At 40.2% G+C, this 21468-nt stretch overlaps 1 protein-coding gene across 3 annotated transcripts in view; it reads right to left on the reverse strand.

Annotated features, from left to right (window-relative positions):
* Window positions 1-21468, reverse strand: part of EEFSEC (eukaryotic elongation factor, selenocysteine-tRNA specific) — a 179062-nt gene that overhangs the window by 79163 nt on the left and 78431 nt on the right. For 2 of the 3 annotated variants that reach the window (XM_081939505.1, XM_081939507.1), the window contains exon 5: window positions 7285-7926. In XM_081939505.1, the coding sequence (XP_081795631.1) occupies window positions 7285-7926 (642 nt within the window). Of the gene's footprint in view, window positions 1-5582; window positions 6213-7284; window positions 7927-21468 lie in introns of those variants that run through there. The other variant, XM_081939506.1, reaches the window with a different exon arrangement.

Genomic DNA, 21468 nt, shown 5'->3' on the forward strand with positions numbered 1-21468 from the left:
AGATAATACAAATTCTACAGGTATAATTGTGCTGCCTAGAGACCATTTTTAAAATGGTAACTTCCTCTTTTTACTAAAAAACCAAAACTGTATGATTACCGATGTGCATGATAGCAATGTATTCAGAAAATAATTAGAGATCAGAGGTACAGCAGTGGTTTATGAGCTGTGCATTATGATGACTGCCTGAGCATTTATAAACATTATCCATATGCAGACTAAAATGTTAAACTTAGAATAATTTGTTTTTTTTTTAAATCTTACTAAGAATTTAAGTTCAGCCAGAGTACAGTAACTACTGTTGCCAAGAAATGCAGTTCTTTATGTTTTAGCCAGGTAAAGTCATTACAACTGGAACAGCATACAAGCCAGAATAAATAAATACTGCACTCAAAGTTGCCTATTAAAATAATACCTTGCTGACCAATGATCTTTGAGCAGGTCTTTCACATGTCAAAGCCTTTGCCTATGGTTTCACTAGGAAGCAATTCTCCTTGAGGCATTGAACAGGCCCCAAACAACAAAGAAGCAGTGATGTTTTCACTTCACAAATAAAACTAAGAAAATTTTCTTCCTCTTCTTATTCCACTATCATATTACTTATTAACCAAGATCCCCCCCCCCCAGCAAAACATTTTGAGGATTTAAAGTTATTTGTGCAAACATCTGTAAAATAGAGGCATGCAAGAAGTCCACAATTCAATTTCTAGAGTCCATCTTTGGGAAGGTGTTTATAATTCGTAGATCATATTTCGACTGACGTGGTCAAGGAAGAGAGCCTTCTCTGCTGTTGTCTCTGAGGAAAGCCCTCAATCCCTCCGCCTTCTGCAAAGGGGTCAAAACCTAGGTGTGCAGTCTTGCGTAGGGATACATAGGGAGCCATAGGGCTGGTTGGTCCCATGAGAACTACTTTCCTCCCTGTATTAACAACTCCTAGTCTCCCGGTCTTCGGAACTTTTCATTTTTTGTAATTTCATAATGCTAATGTAATAACATTACAAAATGTTAATCCTAAATTATTCGGTTTTAGAGAATTCATTGACAGAAAAATATATGAAATTATATTGTTCTTTCGTGGTTAATTGGTGATTCCCACTTCTGAACAAAATCAGGAAGAAGAGAATTTGCATTTGTTTATTATATTTAAACACCATTCTTGATGATTTATCCATAAAAAATAAACATTAGAACCAACACAGTATCATAAAACTGTAATCCCTGTCAAGTCCCTAATGACAGCTTTACCAAGGAAGCAACACAAAATCCCATTAGTCAGGTTTAAGGCAGGAAAAGAGGGTTAGATTATAGGAGTGTAAGTATATTCCAGTTCTCTGTTATTATTAAATATATTAAAGTACTGTATCTGTCACCCGTATAAATGTCTTTCTTTCAAATATTCTAATGGATGGACTAACTCTTAAGAGGACCTAGACATGGTCTTATGAAGTTATCTGTGATGAGCCTGAGACCTCCAGACTGTGAGTTTGGTCATCTATTAGATTCAGGTCCCTCTTGAATTGTTAAGACTGTCCAGCAAATAAAGTGTCATTGGTTCCATGCAGTGGTGTTAGCTTCATTGAGTGATGGGGTAGTTTCTTTCCCCTTGAAGAAGATGGTGGTGCGCTGTCTCCTCAAGAAGCCATACTTGGGTCTAGTGATTTTGAATAAAAGTCAACCCATCTCCAACTTTCCCTTAGTAGGAAGATCAGTTGAGAAAGTGGTTGGACAGCTATTTCAGGGGATCCTGAAGGGAAAGTATCACCATTTCACTCAAATGTTAGGCCAGGACCCAGTACTGGAGATAGCATTGATAGTACTTGATGACTTCTGCCAGTCAGGATGGTGATGAGGTGTCCATCCTTGTGTTCCTTGATCTCACAATGACTTTTGGATCAGCTGCAGGGTTGGAAGTTGGGAGCAGTTATATCCTAGTGGTTCTCCTCATTTCTCGGTGACTGTTTTCAGTTGATGTTTGGCAGGAGGATGGCTAGTACACTTAGTCCCTTAAGTGCACAGTACCACAGGGCTCTACACTCTCTTCTTCCTAATTAATATCTACAGGGAACCACATCTATCAGTTCAGGATCCACTATCACCAATATGCAAATAATGCATGGACCATAATGATTAAGCCTGGGCCTGCCAAGTGATGCTGTCGATGTCCAATCTTAGAATCCAGAGACCGTGTGGATTGGGATGATCCAGGCTCAATCCTATCATAATTAAGTGACTGTGGATTTTTTACCACCGCCCTGCCCTCTCCCTCCCAATCTGAGGACTTTCTATCATTAGTCTTAGATGGGGTTGCATTTCCCACTCAAAACTGTATACAATCTGTGGGTCATCTTGGACTCACTTTCCCTGCTGAAGGAGCAGGTGATAGCCATGCCCAAAAGGGCCTTTGACCAGCTATACCTGCTGTATCAGTTGTAGCTATTCCTAAGTCAGAAGGTCACTCAAGTTCTAGTCACCTTTCATTTGTACTATTGAAAAGCAATCTATATGGGGCCAGGGTGACTCATCCCAAATAAAATCATAACTGTCACACTAACTGAAGCTGAGTAATGATTGTCTGCCTATTGGTGACTAGGAATCTAGGAGGATATCTTAGTTACATACCTGCTCTCTTTCTGGGGAGTGTCAACTGATTCTGTATTATCAGTGGAGCTGACAGAAAGCCCTTCCGAACAATGAAAAATACATTTTTTTCTACAGTTCAATCTCAAATTTGTTCCCCTCACTCAGTCCTCAACATCCTCTAAATTACGTCAAGACTTGTAGAACTCCAGCTTGTCTCCAGCGTGGGAATGATCTCTCCCAGCAATTTCAAATATATTAAATAGCATGAGGGAAATGAATGACTCCTGTTGCACATCAAATTAATGCTTACTGGGCTGACTCCTTTTCCTCTATCATCCCAGTTAAACTGCTCACATAGGACACTGCAACAAACTACTCTCATTTCCAACCCACGTAGGCAGTCCAGAAATCTACTATCGCCAATGGTATAAACACATGAGGGTGAACCTATGGCACACATGCCACAGGTGGCATGTGGAGCCATATTTGCTGGCATGGCAGCCCTTGGCAGCTGATTTTCGGCCTTCCGGAGGGCCAGGAGAGACCTTTTTTGCCCTCCACAGGCTTCAGGAAAGCTTCCAGAGTCTAGAGAGGATGAAAACCAGGCCCAACGGGTCCAAACTTCTGGTTGGCCCATTGGGCCTGGTTTTCATCCTCCCCAGAGTCCGGAGGCTTTCCTGAAGCCTAGGGAGAGCGAAAATCCCCCCCCCCCCCGCAGGGTTCCCTCGCACGTGTGTGGTGGGGATTGCTTACGTATGCGGAGGTGGGGGGTCATTCACACATGCACAGGTGGGGGGGGGGAAACACGCGCACATGATAGAGCGCGCACACAGTTTTGGCACACCTTATAAAAAGGTTAGCCATCACTGGTATAAACTGTTGCTGCTGAGAAGCCCCATAAGACCAGAAGTATCTCAATGACTTCTAGGCCTTGACCAAGGTTCTCCACCAGAGCAATCAATGCTAATTTATGCCCAGATCTGAAATTAGAGTGAAATTATTCAGACAGTCCTCTAGCACTTTCTGTAAAGACTTCATATCCGCTTAGCAATGGCTTTCTTAATAAAGGGGAAGGTTGGAGACCCGGCATGTTCAAAACAGCTACGGTTTCTTTGTGGCACAACAGTCTCTCTTTTAAGGCATACAGTAGAGTTCTCTCCCCAAAGAAAGATGAAAGCCAACTTTTCATCATGGCCCAACAACCTGAAGGAGCCAGAAAGGGCAAGAATGTTTTCCCCCCCATTTCATGGAGTTCACAGGCTAAAGAGAGTCCCAAGATACTGTGCAGATTCCACCCATGGTTACTCAGAACTACACTGAGTATGAACAATTTCATCAGCAAAATATTACATCTACAAGGCCCAGTAGCCAGGTAGCAACACTTCCTGCATGTTTTTTTTTTTCCAAAAAAGCAACCTTAAACAAAGCTGATGGGCAACATGACAAAATAAGAGAGGAGAAGTATGAATGCTTTACTCCTCTTCCAGCCATGGCATAGGTTCAAATAAAAGTTCATTCCCATGTTCAGGCAGATTACAACCCACGCTGCCTCACAGACTGTTACCATATTCCATCCTAGAAGAAAGCACTGACAAATTATTGGCATAGTGTTATCAAGTAATTTATAAAGGTGTAAAATTTATGTAACCATCAAGTTTAATGCAAAGGAATCTTTGCTCCTTTATGTGAAGATACATATGCAATAATATGTGGAAAACAGGTTGGATAAATTGTGTTACTCCTCCTTAATTGCTGAGGACCTATTTGGGTAAGGGAAAGCTAGGCATTATTATCACAGCTAATATAGTTTCAGTCTTTCTCTCTCTTTTTCCCCTTCCCTCCCTCCCTCTCTCCCTCCCTCCCTCTCTCTCTCTCTCACACACACACACACAATCACATATACAATCCTATGGGACAGAACTGGGCAGGAGTGTAGTTAATAGACTTCATTACAGTGTTTATACCAGCTACTACTGAAAGAAATGAGATTCTAAGCAGTTCTAAGAATTGTTCCATATGATTTCCAGGACACGGAGTATGGATGGAATGTTTACAACTTAGTTTCTTAGCTGCTGATAGTTCTATAGCTTTATGACTAGCAGGAGATCTTTTTGTGAGCAGGAGTTATAGCAGTAGAATAAAAAGTGTCTGAAACCAATTCTTTACTATAACCTAACTTATGATACCTAAACCATTATGTTTTCTGAAAACAAGCAAATGAGCAAAATCTGTTCATTGCCTGGTGAGTGCCATAACAATCTTTAGCAAGTTCTGTTTGTAGAAAAGTAGAACAAAGCTGTGGATATTGAGGGAGCAATGGAAGTAGTAGTGGTAACCTAATAATCAAGAGGAAATTCTTATCCATCATTGCCTGATTTAAATTTCATGATGAATTGGCCATTAAATAATGAAGAAGTTGCATACATTTTATCATTAAGGGTGAAGAACTAGGTCAATTAAAATTACATAAAATGAGTTTTCCCCATTTTTTTTCAGAAACAAAACCCTATAAAATGGGCAAACTACAGAAAGTCTGATATTTTTTTATTTGAACTCTCCTAGATGTTTTGAAGCTAAACTGCCCCCCCCTCCTTTAATATGTTAATAGGAACACCAATTCCTGGGGACGGGAGATATATGTGTGCATATATAAAAGACATTATTATTTAGTGCCTTTCTACAGCATTGAGAGAAGGGCAACCACCCACTTCCTTCCTTGACAAAGAGAACATAGTTTTTCTCCATCAATGTCAAGAATGGACACTGTAAATTCAGTTTTTATAATCTCCAGACATCTATCAGCAATAGGGTGGGACCGTCTGAATTAGTATTTCTATGAAACCAGAGGCTGGACATTTCGTAAAGCACTCAATGATTTCATCAACCATTTGTTCATACTTTTCCCCATGGGGACGAAGTTGCTGTTTTCTCCAAGCCATCTATTTATTATACTCTGCATAAACACAAATTATGTTTGTTAGGAAAATAAACATAATATTAATAATGATATACATCAATGCCTCCATAATCACTTTTATGTTAAAGAAATACTCCATCAAAGGGGAGAAAGTAATAGCAGCATGCTAAATATTATTTTTCTATTATTCTGAGCTTTTCAGAAGACTAAGCTTCCTGCAGAGTTTCCAGTAAAAGTTTAGCCCTATTCGAAATATGTGGAGGTTCAGCCAAGAAATTCAGCTCTGGATCTAACTCACATCACTAACTTAGTTCATTTCAGCTGTAGAATAGTTTGTCACACAGTCAGCCAAACATTTAGACTAGGTTTGGAGTTTTTAATCCACCCATCAAGTCCTTCCCAATGACCTGGGATAGACAGATGTTGTTTAAAAGTGTTAAAGGTGTCATCACAGGATGAAAGCTGTTCCAAGTAAAGCTTTCTTTTGCAATTGATTGATGTGATTTTTTTCAGTGCCAATGGTGCTCATGTAGTGCTCCACATGTTTTGGGATTGTGACTCAGGCACCTATTATTAGTAGTACGATCTTTGCTTTTCTTTTTTTTTTTGCAATAGTTTTTCAGCTTCTATTTGCAAGTCCTTGTATTTGTTAGTTTCTCCAGTTCTTTCTCTCTCCTTCTGCTGTCTCCAGGTACTGCCATGTCCACCATGCAAACTTTGGTAAAGAAGAGGTAGTCATGTTACCCTCACAATAGGCATCTGATTGCATGATCAATTTAAAGACAGGAGGCCAAATTGCAGCAAAGAAACCGTATTTCATGTCTAGAATAGCCATTCTCAATAAATACTTGCATACCAATATCAAAAAAGGATTCATTATCCTTCCAACTCACCAGCACTGGCATCCAAAAACAAGGAAAAACATCAACCACTCTAGAGGGAACCATGGGTACCATTCATGATTATAAAGATCTAAACAGGTTAAAAATTAGAAGCTATCATCCACTCCCCCTTATCTCAGATCTTCTATATCAGGTACAAAAAACGCAGATCTTTATAAAACTAGACTTCAGGAGTGCTGAAACAGGATGAAAAAAGGGCATGAGTATTTAACAACCTTCTATACAAGATGCAGCAAATTTGAACACACGGCGATACCTTTCAGTCTGTTTAACTATGGAGTTGTTTTTTTCTAGATTTAATATTTTCAGAAATAGTATTGAATTAATATGTACTTAGATGGCATATTAGTTTATTCTGAAGGTGCCCTCTTGTATGCCACCCATGTCAGAAATGTATTGCCAAAATTACAGGAAAATACACTCTTTGCCAAACTAGAAAAATGCACTTTTGACTTCCCTCAATTGGACTATGGAAAATCCACAGAAGGCATACAGGTATATCTATCAATTCTATTGATGACTATTCTATCATGGCACCTTCTCCCTCCCCCATAATGTGAAAGATGTCCAGCACTTTCTGGGCTTTGCTAACTTCTATAGGAAAGTCATCCCTAATTTTGCTGACTGTGTAAAACCATTGTCCCAGTTCCTAAGATAGGGTTGCGGAGTCTTCTGGTGAACCCAAGAGTAATTGGCTGACAGTTGGAAACTAGATGAAAGTTGCCCAGTATGGTTGGATCTAGTGATGGTTTCTTGAGAAGGAGCAAGCCAACACTTCCTTAATAAACGATGGGAATCCGCTTTTCTTAATAATCCATTCCTAATTACCCTTTCCCATATTAAAATCCTTGCACGGGAACCTTATATTATATCATGCAAGCTTACCCGTTCTACTTGTCCTTCTTTATGTTTCATCTTGTAAACCTTAAGTTTTGGCAGACATTCCTCTGTATAATTCTTCTCTTCCATTCCATGGAGAAGTATCCCATGAAAAGCCAGTCTGCAAGTATTTGCATGAATATCAGTGTCCAATTTTGAGCCAATTACAAGACAAAATTTAGGACAGGTAACTGGTTTTTCAAATTCAAGTAAGGCCCACTGTTGTTTTGGGAGCGGTTTTTCTTCAACTTGGCCATTTTCCTTGTTTTCTTCTGAGGACTTTGAATCACTGGAAAGATATTCCTCCTCATAAAGGTATTCCTTTTCAAAGTCAAAATAATTTTCCAGAGGCTCTTTACTGAAGTCATCAGGAGTTGGGCTGAAGAACATCACTCTTCCCATAACAGTCTCATGGCCAACTGTAATATGAAACTTCGCCTTGGTTTGAAGAGTCCCTCGAAAATATGGGATTTTCTTTAAAGAGATAATGGCAGCATGGATCGTCTGGAGAGATTCAGGTGTACAAATGAGGCCTCGTTCCAACAGCTTTGGATCAAACTGGGTTACACAAATTCCAACCCTATCCCCTTGCATGGCATAGGTTACTGGAGTATGAAACATCTGCATTGACTTTACTTTCTTTGTCACCTATTTATGGAGAAAAGTATAACAAAGAAAAACTGTTAGCATTTTTCTTGTATTTTAAAATATTTGTACTCTATGTGTATACTTTTACAATAGCAAGATATTATTTTTGCTGTTTTATAACATTCTCGTTAATTACCCAGAAAATTTATCTTAAATTACCTAAAGGAATGCTCAATCTTTTTATGCAAGAAAATAATATCAGCCCTTATTCTTTTGAGTTTAGTAACTTCCATAGTAGTCAAAATTATGCAGAAGACGAGTTTGAACCACCATAAATAATTAGCCCATTTATTTTTTAAAAGGCAAATGAGTTACATAGTTTAAAACACTATATTTTCTGTTCATTTCCCCACATATCTGTTGCTGCTTCTTAAGCAGGCTGTGTTATCTCCAACAGTAAGCATTTTCACTTTCTGATTGTTCTGTGATAGCATATCTCAATGTATTAAGACAATGTATATACATGTTTTTGTTTTAACACATACAGCACTGTAAGACATTAATTTTTTATTAAAAAATTAATGATTTCTAAAGAATAATCTTCATTCATTTATTTTATATAGCTTCCAATCCTTTTTATCACATTTGGTCTTTTCCGTAATCTCATTTTCATCAATTTGTAAAGAATAAACACAAATATGATTTAGTGATTATGAACTATATTCTACTGCATATGATTATGGTTATTATCTGGTTATGACTCTAATCTTTCCATAATATATGAGACAGTGTAACACCACACAAAAAAATAAAGTTTGGTGCTAATACACTTGGAATCTTCTTAGTTATTCTATTTCAGAAGCATCTTAGAATAGAAATAGTAGCAGGAAAATAAGCTTTTTAAAACTATCAAAGTTGGTTCAGCTTGATTAAGACAAACCAGTTGGTTTAATATGGTTTGATTCTCTTTTTCCTTTTTTCTTTTGTTCTACATTTATTCTTTAAGCCAGGGGTGGGCAAAAGAGAAATTTCTATCTACTGGTAGGTCCCTAGATGATGTGCAATAAACTGCAAAATTTCTGACATCCAATTATCCAGCAATAGCAAGAACTAAGGAGATTTACTTGACTAAATTATGTTGCAGGAAAGGATTCTGAAGGGGTAATGGGATTAATTGCGACAAAATTGTAAATGGAATGTATGTGAAAAGACTTATAATCTTAGTTCTGGTACCAATCACACTTCCCTCAATTGAGCATGTTGCCAGAAACAAAGTTTCCTTAATTCTTAGTACTCGTTCATCCTCCTGAATCCCTATTTTGTACTCCATTTGTTGGACAGCAGTTTAAAAAGCTTATAATCCTGAAAACTGAGTACTCCAACCTTAAGAGTTATATTCATCTGTGATCAATTTTCCCTCCCTCTGTGCTAACTATTCTCTGAAGTAGCCTTTAATACCTTTGGAGAAGGTCTAGGGAATATAGAGTCTGTAGAGGGAAAGAGGGGGGAGGGAGGGAGGGAGAGGGAGGGAGGGGGAGAGGGAGAGAGAGGAGGGAGAACTTAATATCATGTCCCTCCCTCTTCAGCTAATTTAGTTGTTTTTTCTGCTAGCACATTGACCACAACTCAGTGCAGACTTAACTCAATATTTTTTTTTCATTCATTCATTACCCATGCATATTGAACTAATCTTTATAACCCTGAAAAATCTTTAAAATGTAGTATTTTATAAGAACTCAGAAGATTCAATGTGTTTTCACATTATGAATTTTTTTCTTTTTTAAAAAATATAGAACACATCTTTTCTAAAAAAAATAGTCTTCATAAAAAAAATCAGTATATTTAAAATGAAGTATCTTGTATAGATAATAATCCCAAGTTTGAAATTCTGCTGCTCTATCTCTCCATTTATAAGCCATAAACATAAGAGAATGTGAAATATACAAATACTATGAACAGATACAAACATCGTATCTATTAAAAACTAATTAAAAATGAATTGTATAAGTCCAAAAACAAGCATACATCAGACTACACTGTAGAAAAAATTATTAGCTGAATTTATACTATTGCATTACCATGGCACAGAAGCCAAATAAAAATTTAGAGATGAATTTATTATTGCAACTAGGTATAGTACTACTTTTAAAACTTCTATTAACTAGCATACCATGCCTAAAATCCCTGGTTCTGCCTTTCTCTGGTGTTCTTAGCTTTCACTGAAAAGTCTCTTTATAAAAAATAAAATTTAAAAACTTGATTCCCCATCAAGTCTAAAGTAAATGCTTCCAGAGCTTGTCCATTTAATTTTGCATATACAGAAATACTTCTATATGCATTAAACTTTCAGAAGTCCCCACAAAAAAGAGAAAATCAATACAATACAATAGCAAAGTTGGAAGGGACCTTGGAGGTCTTCTAGTCCAACCACATACCTAGGCAGGAAACCCTATACTGTTCCAAACAAATGGCTATCCAACATCTTCTTAAAGACTTCCAGTGTTGGGGCATTCACAACTTCTGGAGGCAAGCTGTTCCACTGATTAATTGCTCTGTCAGGAAATTTCTCCTCAGTTCTAATTTGCTTCTCTCCTTGATTAGTTTCCACACATTGCTTCTTGTTCTACCCTCAATCGTTCTTCTATGAGCAACTGCCAATATATTCTTTAGATATTTACAATGTTTCAATATTCCTTTCAAATAAATTAATACTTTAAAAAAGATTCATATTGTATTTTATAAAAGAAAATCAGAGGCATCCAATAGTATAGGGAGGTCAAACTGAAGGGCCGAGGCCCGGATCCTGCCCATGGGGTGTTTAGATCTGGCCCATGGGGCCCCCTGGAAACAGCAAAGGACTGACACACAGTTCCTCCGCCAGCAAAAACAGAGCTTCTGTGGGCTGCCCATGGCCCTCCCAAATCTGTTTTTGCTGGCAGAGGGTTGCAGGAGGCTGTCACAGCCAAAAACGGAGCTCAGGAGCCCATTTTCACTGGGAGAGCACTTGTTAAACCACAGGTGCCCCTGTTACAAGTAAAGTCAAGCTGGCCACACCCATCCTGGCCATGCCCCCCCTGTTTCCCCCAAGATCAAACACAACCATGGTGCAGCCCTCAATGAAATCTAGTTTGACACTCCTGCAGTAGTAAATACTATGTACGTAGTATTTGCACATCACTTCACAGTCAGTGTAATGATGTACATAATTTTTAAAGGCCGATTTATCCTAAGAATTCTATGATATGAACTGAGCAATAAAACTAATCCTGAGCAATAGAACTAGTCTTGAGCCCAGAAAGCTTTATGAATTAACTTTAACATTTGGAAAACTAAGCTTCCTCATCTCCATACTTGAGTTATATATCATCTATGATCTAAAAATCAATAGAGCTATCTTGAATAAGGAACTAATTTCACTTTCTCAAGAATGTATTTTTTTTTCTGCTAAGTATAGTTCCCTTTAAAAGGAATAATGCCATAGCTAACCATAAATGAATATTTCTAAATGTCACAAAACCATCGGTCATCACAAGGTCCAATGACATTGTGAAAATGGATTTCAACGGCTTCCATCCTATCTACCTTCCTAATTTTATGTCACTAAAAATATATATTTTAGTGGAATGTCTGGCATTAATTTTGGGCACCAACTTCAGCAGAAAATTACTGTGTCTATCCAAAACTAATCATATGGTAACTTTGAGTTCATCAAAGTCAACGAACATCTTTAGATTTTGCAACAAATACTGCCAGAATAGTAAACTGTGCTCAGAGAGACTTCATGTGAACAGGGGTAGGGGTGGTGGGGGGTGGCATCTTGTAATGCCTGAAAATAAATCAGGAAAGAATGTTTAATATTTTTATCTTCATGATCACATTAATATTTCTAAAATGATGTAGAGGTTTGTGAAACTGCTTTGGTGGAGGAGGAGGACTGGGAAGTCCATGTGTTCATACACAGATAAAAAATGCAAAAAGGAGAGATAAATTAAAAGCACCCAAACTGTTCAGGCCCTTAAGATAAACAAATGTGTTCAATATAAGAAAAGAACCTGTTATTTGAAGACCAAAGGAAAAGCTCACTAAGATTTTCAAAGCAGTTTAACTAATAGAAAACAGCATACAAAACCTCACTAATGGATTTTTCTTCTGATACAATGAAGCTTCTTTTCCTTTATTTATCCAACTTTCATTAAGTTATCAGTACTCCATATGCTATAGCTCTTAGGTTTTCAGATAAGAATCCAAGCATCCTCCTACCTCCAGTGCTGTCACTGCATCTTATTGTTACAAGATATAAACATAACCAGCCCTTTCTGATAAGTAGAATCACAGCAAATTCAGCTAACTAGTAATTATAAAGTAAGAAACAAAAAAAAAATCCAAAACAAAACACTGTAGCTTGAGTGTTAAACAAGTTTATACCATTTTTTTCTACAATTTCAATTCATCCATCCATCCTGTCTGTCTGTCCATCCATCCATCCATCGCTTACTTTAATCAAGTGGGGAGGAGGGGATGCGAGGACAGGATAAGATCCCAAGGTCGGTTGGGAGACCGTGGCTGCTGGTTACGCCCGGTCGCTTGCACCAACCCCTGCAGTCTAGGTGGACAGGTGCTACAGAGCGAGGGCCTGCGGCTGATGCTTTGCAACGCAAGGTCTGTTACCAACAAGGCCCCCCTCATTAATGAGTTGATCTCAGAGGGGGAGCTAGACCTTGCAGGGATAACGGAGACCTGGTTGGGCCACGAGGGTGGTTTACCCCTCGTGGAAATGTGCCCACCAGGCTTCCGGGCATTCCATCAGCCCCGGGCCCTGGGTAAGGGTGGTGGGGTGGCGGTGGTTATGCGGGAATGTTTAGAGCCGAGGGAGTTCACTGTCCCTCAGATACCCGGGTGTGAGTCCCTTGGTGTGAACTGGGGCCCAGGGAGGCAGTGGGGCTTGCTGATTGTATACTTGGCTCCTCGCTATGCATCAGCAGCCCTGCCCGAGCTCCTCGAGCTAATCTCAGCGACGGCAGTTGAGACTCCCAGACTTTTGGTCATGGGGGACTTCAACTTGCCGTCAACGGGAGCGGCTTCCGAGGTGGCTCGGGAGTTCATGGCTTCCATGACGGCCATGGACCTGACCCAATTAGTGCAGGGCCCCACTCACGAAGGGGGCCACACACTGGACCTCATTTTTGTATCTGAACAGTGGACGAGTGATCTGGGAATAGGGGACTTAGTCATCACGCCCCTGTCATGGTCAGACCACTCATCCCTCCGGCTGGACTTCCCTGGCGCTATACCCCACCGCGAGGAGGCGGAACCAGACTCTACAAGCTGGTACCGCCCCAGGCACCTGATGGAATCGAATAGATTCCAGACGGAGCTTGGGCCAATACCTGTAGCCTTGTCCCGCTCCCGCTCCGAGGACCTAGTGACTGCCTGGAATAGGGCGACGACTGGGGCCTTGGACCGGGTTGCGCCTTTGCGACCTCTCCTGCGGCATCGACCCACCCGGGCTCCTTGGTTCACTGAGGAGCTAAGGGTGATGAAGCGCCACAGGAGACGTCTAGAGAGCAGGTGGAGGTCCTCACGCTCCGAATCTGACCGAACACAGGTAAGAGCCTATTTGCGGACTTACCTTGTGGCAATAACAGTGGCCAAGCGCACACATTGTGCTGCCCTTATTGCGTCCGCGGATAACCACCCTGCCGCCCTGTTTCGGGTGACCCGCTCCCTTTAATCGCAGGGGACGCGAGAGACACCCTTACAGGGAAGAGCAGAGGAGTTTGGGGAATATCTTCAGGACAAAATCGATCAGATCCGGAGCGGATGGACCTCCGTCAGTGGACCAGACGAGCCGTCAACAGCGAGTCTTGAGAGACCATTCTGGGAGGAGTTTGACTCTGTTGCCCCCGAGGATTTGGACAGGTTGCGTGGACGGCTACGACCCACCACATGTTCAATGGACCCGTGCCCCTCCTGGCTGGTACTGGCAGCCTGGGAGGTGACACGAGGCTGGCTTCTGGGCCTGGTGAACGCCTCATTGGGTGAGGGTCCCTTACCAACCGCCTTGAAAGAGGCGGTGGTGAGACCCTTGCTCAAGAGACCTTCGCTCGACCCAATGGAGCTAGCTAATTACCGTCCAGTCTCCAACCTCCCCTTCTTGGCGAAGGTTGTTGAGAATGTGGTGGCGCAGCAGTTTCCACGACACCTGGACGAATCCGACTATCTAGACCCACGCCAGTCCGGCTTCCGACCCGGACACAGCACTGAGACAGCCTTGGTCGCGTTGGTTGATGATCTCTGGAGGGCCAGAGATAGGGGTTGTTCCTCTATCCTGGTCCTATTAGACCTCTCGGCGGCTTTTGATACCATCGACCATGGTATCCTATTGCGCCGGTTGGAGGGGATGGGAGTCGGAGGCACCGTTCTGCGGTGGTTCGGCTCCTACCTCTCCGACCGGAAGAAATGTGTGTTGACAGGGGGGCAGAGGTCGTCCCTGAGGCCACTCACTTGTGGGGTGCCGCAGGGGTCGATCCTCTCGCCTCTCCTGTTCAACGCATATGTGAAGCCACTGGGTGAGATCATCCGTGGCTTTGGGGTTGAGTACCACCTGTACGCTGATGACACTCAGCTGTACATTTCAACCCCAAACCACCCCAACGAGGCTATCGAAGTGATGTCCCGGTGTTTGGAAGCCGTCGGGGTCTGGATGGGGGACAACAGACTCAAACTCAACCCCTCCAAGACCGAGTGGCTATGGGTACCGGCACCTCGGTTCAGCCAGCTGACACCATCGCTGGCCATAGGGGGCGAACAACTGTCCCCTGTGGAGCGGGCGCGCAATTTGGGCATCCTCCTTGATGCCCAGCTGTCACTGGAGGACCATGTGGCAGCCGTGGCAAGGGGGGCGTTCCACCAGGTTCGCCTGGTGCGCCAATTGCGCCCCCTACTGGACCGGAGTGCCCTGCGCACGGTCACTCATGCGCTGGTGATGTCTCGCCTGGACTACTGCAATGCCCTCTACATGGGGCTTCCCTTGGGACGCATCCGGAGACTGCAGCTAGTTCAGAACGCAGCCGCGCGGGTTATCATGGGGAGTACACGTTACTCCCACGTAACACCGCTCCTGCGCGAGCTGCACTGGCTACCTGTGGCCTTTCGGGTGCGTTTCAAGGTATTGATCACTATCTTTAAAGCGCTCCATGGCATAGGACCTAGATATCTGCAGGATCGCATCCTACCACACACGTCCCTGCGACCTATTCGCTCACACAGGGAGGGACTCCTCCTGGTGCCGTCCGCTAGGCAGTGTCAGCGGGCGACACCTAGGAGTAGGTCCTTCTCTGTGATGGGCCCAACCCTCTGGAATGACCTCCCCCCCGACATTCGAACCACCACCGACCTCCGTTCCTTCCGTCAAAAGTTAAAGACTCACCTATTTCAATCAGCTGGCCTGGCACTTTCTTAGTTTTACCTCCCGGGGATTTATTCTAATTGGGTTTGGGTTTTTAATTGGGGATGTTTTTAGGGTTTTAGAATATATTTATTTCTTGTACAGCCTATCTCCTCCATCCAAATGTATTTAATTGTTTTATGATTGTATTTTTATCTGCATTGACTGTACACCGCCCCGAGTCCCTTTTTGGGAGAGGGGGCGGTCTAGAAATCCAAGAAATAAATAAATAAAATAAATAAGTTATTAACATCTAACCCAATTTAAATGGGAAGGTTGCCATCTGTTTAAGTGAGACATAGATTACATACAAAAGGCATAAAATGGAATGGACACACAGGGAGAAAAGAAAAATACACTCAACTTTCTTTGTTTTCTAAGTGGTAAGAACCAATCTTTTCTCTTTAGACAAGAGAGAAGAAAGAGACTGCTTAAGAGAAGAGAGAGAATGCTGAAAATGAAAAAGAACATCAGATTTGTCTAAAGATGTTTGCTGCCAATCACAGATTCTGTCCAAAGAAATATTTTAACGTCTCTTTGTCAGAAAATGGAAAACAATTCAAATCATTTATTTGATAGACAACAATAATCTAAAATTATAAGTATGGAATTTTGTTGCCTTTCCACCTTAGAGACATTTTTTTTGCTGACTCCTTAATCAGCATATTCATTATTCTTCCTATATTTAAAATATTTTATATAAAATTCAGAAGTACCTTCACATCATATTAATCTTTAACACTATGTTTATAAAATAAAATAAACAAAACTAGGCAACAATTGGACAAGACCATATCATATAGATTGTTGTGAGCTAAATAGAATAATTAAATATTTAATTATACTTATTCTGTATAAATAAATAAGTCATGCAATTATATTTATTTACAAGATTTATAGCGGCCTGCAAATACCATAAATTAAACCATTTTACACTGCCAATATAAACAGCATACTTTGGAGAGGCCAGGAATTGTGAAAAACAATATTTTGTCCAATTAATCAAAATTTAAGATAAGAAACCTAATACTACAAGAATATGAATTTAATATTCTTTATTTGATAATATGAGATATTGAAAATCTTTAATCCAAAATTCTTATAAATAACTAATATATGCTTTAAAATATTCCATATTGTCTATATCACAGATTTGGAATTACCCAAAACACATTTTGATACGAATAGTAAAATTGAGTTTTAGATACTATTAATTCATCTTAAGCATTTAACAGAATATACAACCATTTTACAATTTTAGGTAATCTATCTGTCATGCACATTCAGATGCTTTAAAAACTAGATTGCTAATCTAAAACAGTTACTTTCAAACTCGTTAAGGCTATGCAACCTGTTAATTTTTTAAAAAATCCCAGCACTCTCTAAGCAGTTTAATAGACCCCCAACAATCTGGGTCCTCATTTTACCCACCTCAGAAGAATGGAAGAATGGATGGAAGGATGGAAGGGTGAGTCAACCTTGAGCTGGTCAGGATTGAACTGCTGGCAGTCAATGCAGAGTTAGCATGCAATACTGCATTCTAATGACTGTGTTACCACACCTCTGTATGTGAATAAAAGGCTGAAATTATACTTTTGTTCTAACATTTTCCAAATTGGCCTTGTGACTCTTAATGCAGGAAATATAACAAAAGTATGAGTGGGTGACTTTGAGTCACTCATTCACTCTCAGCCCAATTTATCTCAGAGAATTGTTGTTATGGGGGCAAATAGGAGGAGAAAAGTGTGTTGGATGTTTGCCATCTTGAATTATTTATAAAAATAATAAAGGTGGGAGATGGAGGGATAGATGGCTGGGCAAGAGGAAGGAGGAGGGGGAGAGAAATAGGAGTCAAACTTATTCCATGATAATTACAGAATAATTCACAATGAATACTGAGTGATATTTAAACTGTTATTTCAGATCTATTTAAATAGTCTAGAACAGCAATGGCGAACCTTTTTTGGCTCACGTGCCGTAAGGGGGGAACGCAGGGGGGTCGTGCATGGGCATGCCACACCCATAATGCAACGCGTGACCCCCCAGTGCGCATGCATGCATGAGAGGTGCTCCCCCCCATTTTTCCATGCTTTTTTCACCCTCTCCAGGCTCCAGAGGCTTTATAGAAGCTTGGGGAGGGCGAAAACATCCTCCCCCACCCCACCCCGGAGGCCCTCCGTAGGCTTCAGGGACCTTCAGGAGGTTTCCCTGAAGCCTCCGAAAGGGCAAAAAAGGAACCTACGAGCAAACTGGAAGTCCTTTTGAGTCCTCCAGAGGCTTCAGGTAAGCCTATTGAAGGTCCCTGAAGCCTCTGGAGGGCTTAAACTGACCCTACAAGCAAACCGGAAGTCTTTCCCAAACTTCCTGTTTGCCCATAGGGCCGGTTTTTTGTGCTCCGGAGGCCTCAGGGAAGCTCCTGAAGCCTCCGGAGGGCCTCCGGGGGAGGGGAGGCTCTTTTCGCCCTCCCCAGGCTCCTATAAACCCTCTGGAGCCTGGGGAGGGAGAAAAATGGCTTTAAAAAAGGCTGACCTCAGCTGGCCAGAGCACGCATGCGTGCTGGCCAACTGACAGGGCAACGCCTCGCGTGCCCTGACAAATAGCTCCGTGTGCCACCTGTGGCACGTGTGCCATAGGTTCGCCATCCCGGGTCTGGAAGATTTTGAAAGCTATCAAGTTTCATGAAACTTCATGAAGCTATAGTGCCCATTCTAAACATAAAAAACATTAAACCTTTACAGAACGTTTCTAGGGAACGTGCTCCGTACATTGGGTACATGTTCTATGAAGCCATGGATCACCTTCACCTTAAAATAATTGAAGACAAAGCTGGGGAAGAACTGAACTAAAGTCACCAAGTAATTCCAACAGACAAGTAAATAGAATATTTTTAAATCAAATTCTTAGTCATAAAAATGATTGTAAAGATTATTCATTCAGAACAGTTCCACAGACTAAGCAACCACATACAGAGACTTCAGGAAGACATGACACCCTTTTATGGACTCTATTGAATCACTCTCTTATTCTGCTATTGTGCTTCTATTATTTTATTATACTATTGTGCTTCTATTGTAACAGGTCCTCATCATTACTAATTATTCTAGCTCTTATTCAAAATGAAGCAAGCCCAGAGCACCTAATCAACCGGAAGTTCTTAATTCACTTGCAACCTCTTCAACCCCTGGATAATCTCCTGAAGAGCATAAGCAAACTAAGAGTTGATTTCTCAGGATAAATGAGCCATGAATCTGCATAAAGAAACTATGAATCTTCATAAAAGAATTAGTTTTTCTGGGGGGAAAACCAAGCAAAAGAGCTTTGTGACATTTTAAAGACTAACCCATTTATCATCAGACTGTTAATGTTTATGGATTGAAACTATCCATCAGATCCAGATGTACTTTCTTAATGTTAACATTCTTGATATTGTTTTTTTGATCACAAATGTAACAACATGAAACTTTCTAATTTTTTGGCAGCTAGATTTAGCTCTTTTAGTAAAAAATTCCAAAATAACTATAAATTGTGACAATTGAGCTATGTTTAGTTGGACTGGTTAAGAGGACAGGACAATAAAATTAAAAAATAAAAATCAGTCTCTCAATTACACAAAATGGAAAAACATTATCTGTTGAGAAATCCTCAGCTATAACTGATTCAGTTTGAACCAAGAGACATTAGATTTTCAGACAGCGACTTTAAGACAGAAATGTTATTAATTCTCTCTGGTAATCATTCTAGGTTTTTTCATTGTACCCTCATTTTTAAGAGAAATGTCTTCATATGCAGAGAAAATGTAAAGAAAGCCAGTGTGATATATTTGTTAAATTGTTGGAAACATACCCGAGAGATGCAGTTGAAGTGCTCCCTCAGCTAAGAACTCGCAGGGTAGCAGGTGCTGGTTACTTTAAACTCAATTTGCCTCACAGGGTTTTTGTTATAGAGAAAATAGTCCTCCTAGGAGGAAGGTATCTATATTATTTCCAGGAAAGGTGAGATATAAATAAAATTAATAAATGTGTTTTGTTTGTTACATTTGTGTGCCATATATCCATCCCATCTAGAGGCAGCTCTGCTTGGCTTACAAACATTAAAATTAGTAAACATTAAAAGGGACAAAACAAATAATAATTTATCATTAAAAGATGTGGGGGAGAAGGGAACACGAAGAACACGGGGAGCAATGAGGTCTTCTCTTACTTCAATAGCCAATTCCAGAGTGATACCCACCCACCCTGTTCTGGCTCCAGGCCAACTGGCAGAGCAAGGTTTTAGGCCCTTACAGAAGGTCAGGAAAGTTGCTGTGGTTCTCACTTTTTTTTGGGGGGGGGGGGACATTTCAAAGGACAGGAGCCATGGATAAATAGTAAAAAAACTGTAAACTGGTTCAAGTCTCTCTCTATACAATGTAATACATAACTATTAAGCCAGCGCAAATCTTTCAGACATATTTTAATAGTAACAACACCACAAGCAAAGTGCCATTTCTTGGCTGGATCCTCTGGTGATTCAAAATGGCCTGCTCAGATGCATCGCACAAGCTTCCCAGATTGTCACCATGTATTTTTCTTCAACTACTTCCATGACTGTATTCTTGGGGAAGATGTGACTGTCATGACACCCTGATCAATAGTGCATTGCTTGTGGCTTTGCTGCGAAGGCCCTCCAAAAGATTTGCACAGTCCTACTAAATATGAAAAATTAGTTTTTGTTGGAATAATCTGATCAAATAATCTAAAGTACCATGCAGAATAAAAGACACCACGTCTGTTCTTCAGCAATTGTACATACAGTATTATAAAATAAGCATATAATTAATACCTATTTAAATAACCAAATTGTTGGCAAGTTTCTATTTTCTTCCCAGCTGCCTTTCAGATAAACAAAGAAAACACAGGTAAGAAAACAAAATGCTGAGAAATTAATTATTCCAAAGAAATAAACCAAATTGCTCTTTTCCACTCAAGTCTTATATTTGAAACAATAGCAGCACTTCCATCCTAAAACTTCAAAGTGCACAACAAAATATTACATCAGAGTAAACATAGGGCTGAAAGATTTATAGAACATCCAGAGGAAAGGATTTTCCCTCCCCTCTTTTAACAAAATTGTTTTGTTTGTTACTAACTTTTTAAAAGCCTAAAAGAAGGGAAAGTATAGGCTACAGAAGTAAAACTTTTTATGTGTAAGCAACATTGGAGCTTTGTCAGGCAGCTGGTTTGGGTAGAATGTGTTACATGTAGCCCAATGTGAGTAATAATATATCTCAAATAAAAATCAGCCCATGAATATACATAATCCAAAAGGTAATTCTCCCAATCTCTGAAATGTAATGGAGCTACTCTAGATCACTGAGGCATGAATATTTACCATATTCAGGCTTTACTGCTCTCGATCTGGGTTCAATTTTGCAAATTAAAATGAGAGCTGTGTGGATAGAGAGATTAAAGTGCATCCCAACGCTTGCCTGTTTCCTTGGTGTGGCAGTGGTGATCTGGTTACCGCTTTGTTAGGTTATTTCTTTTTACTTAGCAGAGTAAGTCAGAAGCAATTGAGAATGGAGGATAGAGGTCACAATTAGTTCACCATCTTGTAGTAAAAAGAGCAATTAAAAATAAAACAATACCAAAACCACACTGCCATCATAACACAGAAATCAGGAGTTAAAATAAAACCAGTTCTTTAGAAAGAACATTTTTAATGCTTTCACAATTACTGGGAGGGGAAAGCAATGCTTGTATTAATTTCTCTATGGAAATAAAATTATATTTTTTTTATCAAACTGTAATATTCTTTTAATGTAAGAAATTTGGTGTCAATTAACATATTCCAATGAAAGAAGCCAGCAAAACAAAGCATGAAAAACAATTCCACATAAGTTAGCTTTCATTAGTAATGTTTACTTGTGGCAGATTTTGCTTCAAATCTGGTAAAGTGGCCCATTTGAAAGGTGAACTTTAGAGATAAAAAGCTAAGCCAAATTATTCAAATATAAAAAGATGCTTTTAAAAGATACTGAAAAATATAGTGTAGTATCTCAATGCTGCTTTTTGTGAATAGAAAACAGCTTTTTATATATCTTGGCAAAAAGAAAACAAAATTGCTTTATTATATAATTTTAAAAGGAAGCATTTTTAAAACAATGCAATCTGAAA

This window comes from Natrix helvetica (genome assembly GCF_964273705.1).
Source record: "Natrix helvetica genome assembly, chromosome: 1".
Classification (NCBI taxonomy): domain Eukaryota; kingdom Metazoa; phylum Chordata; class Lepidosauria; order Squamata; family Natricidae; genus Natrix; species Natrix helvetica.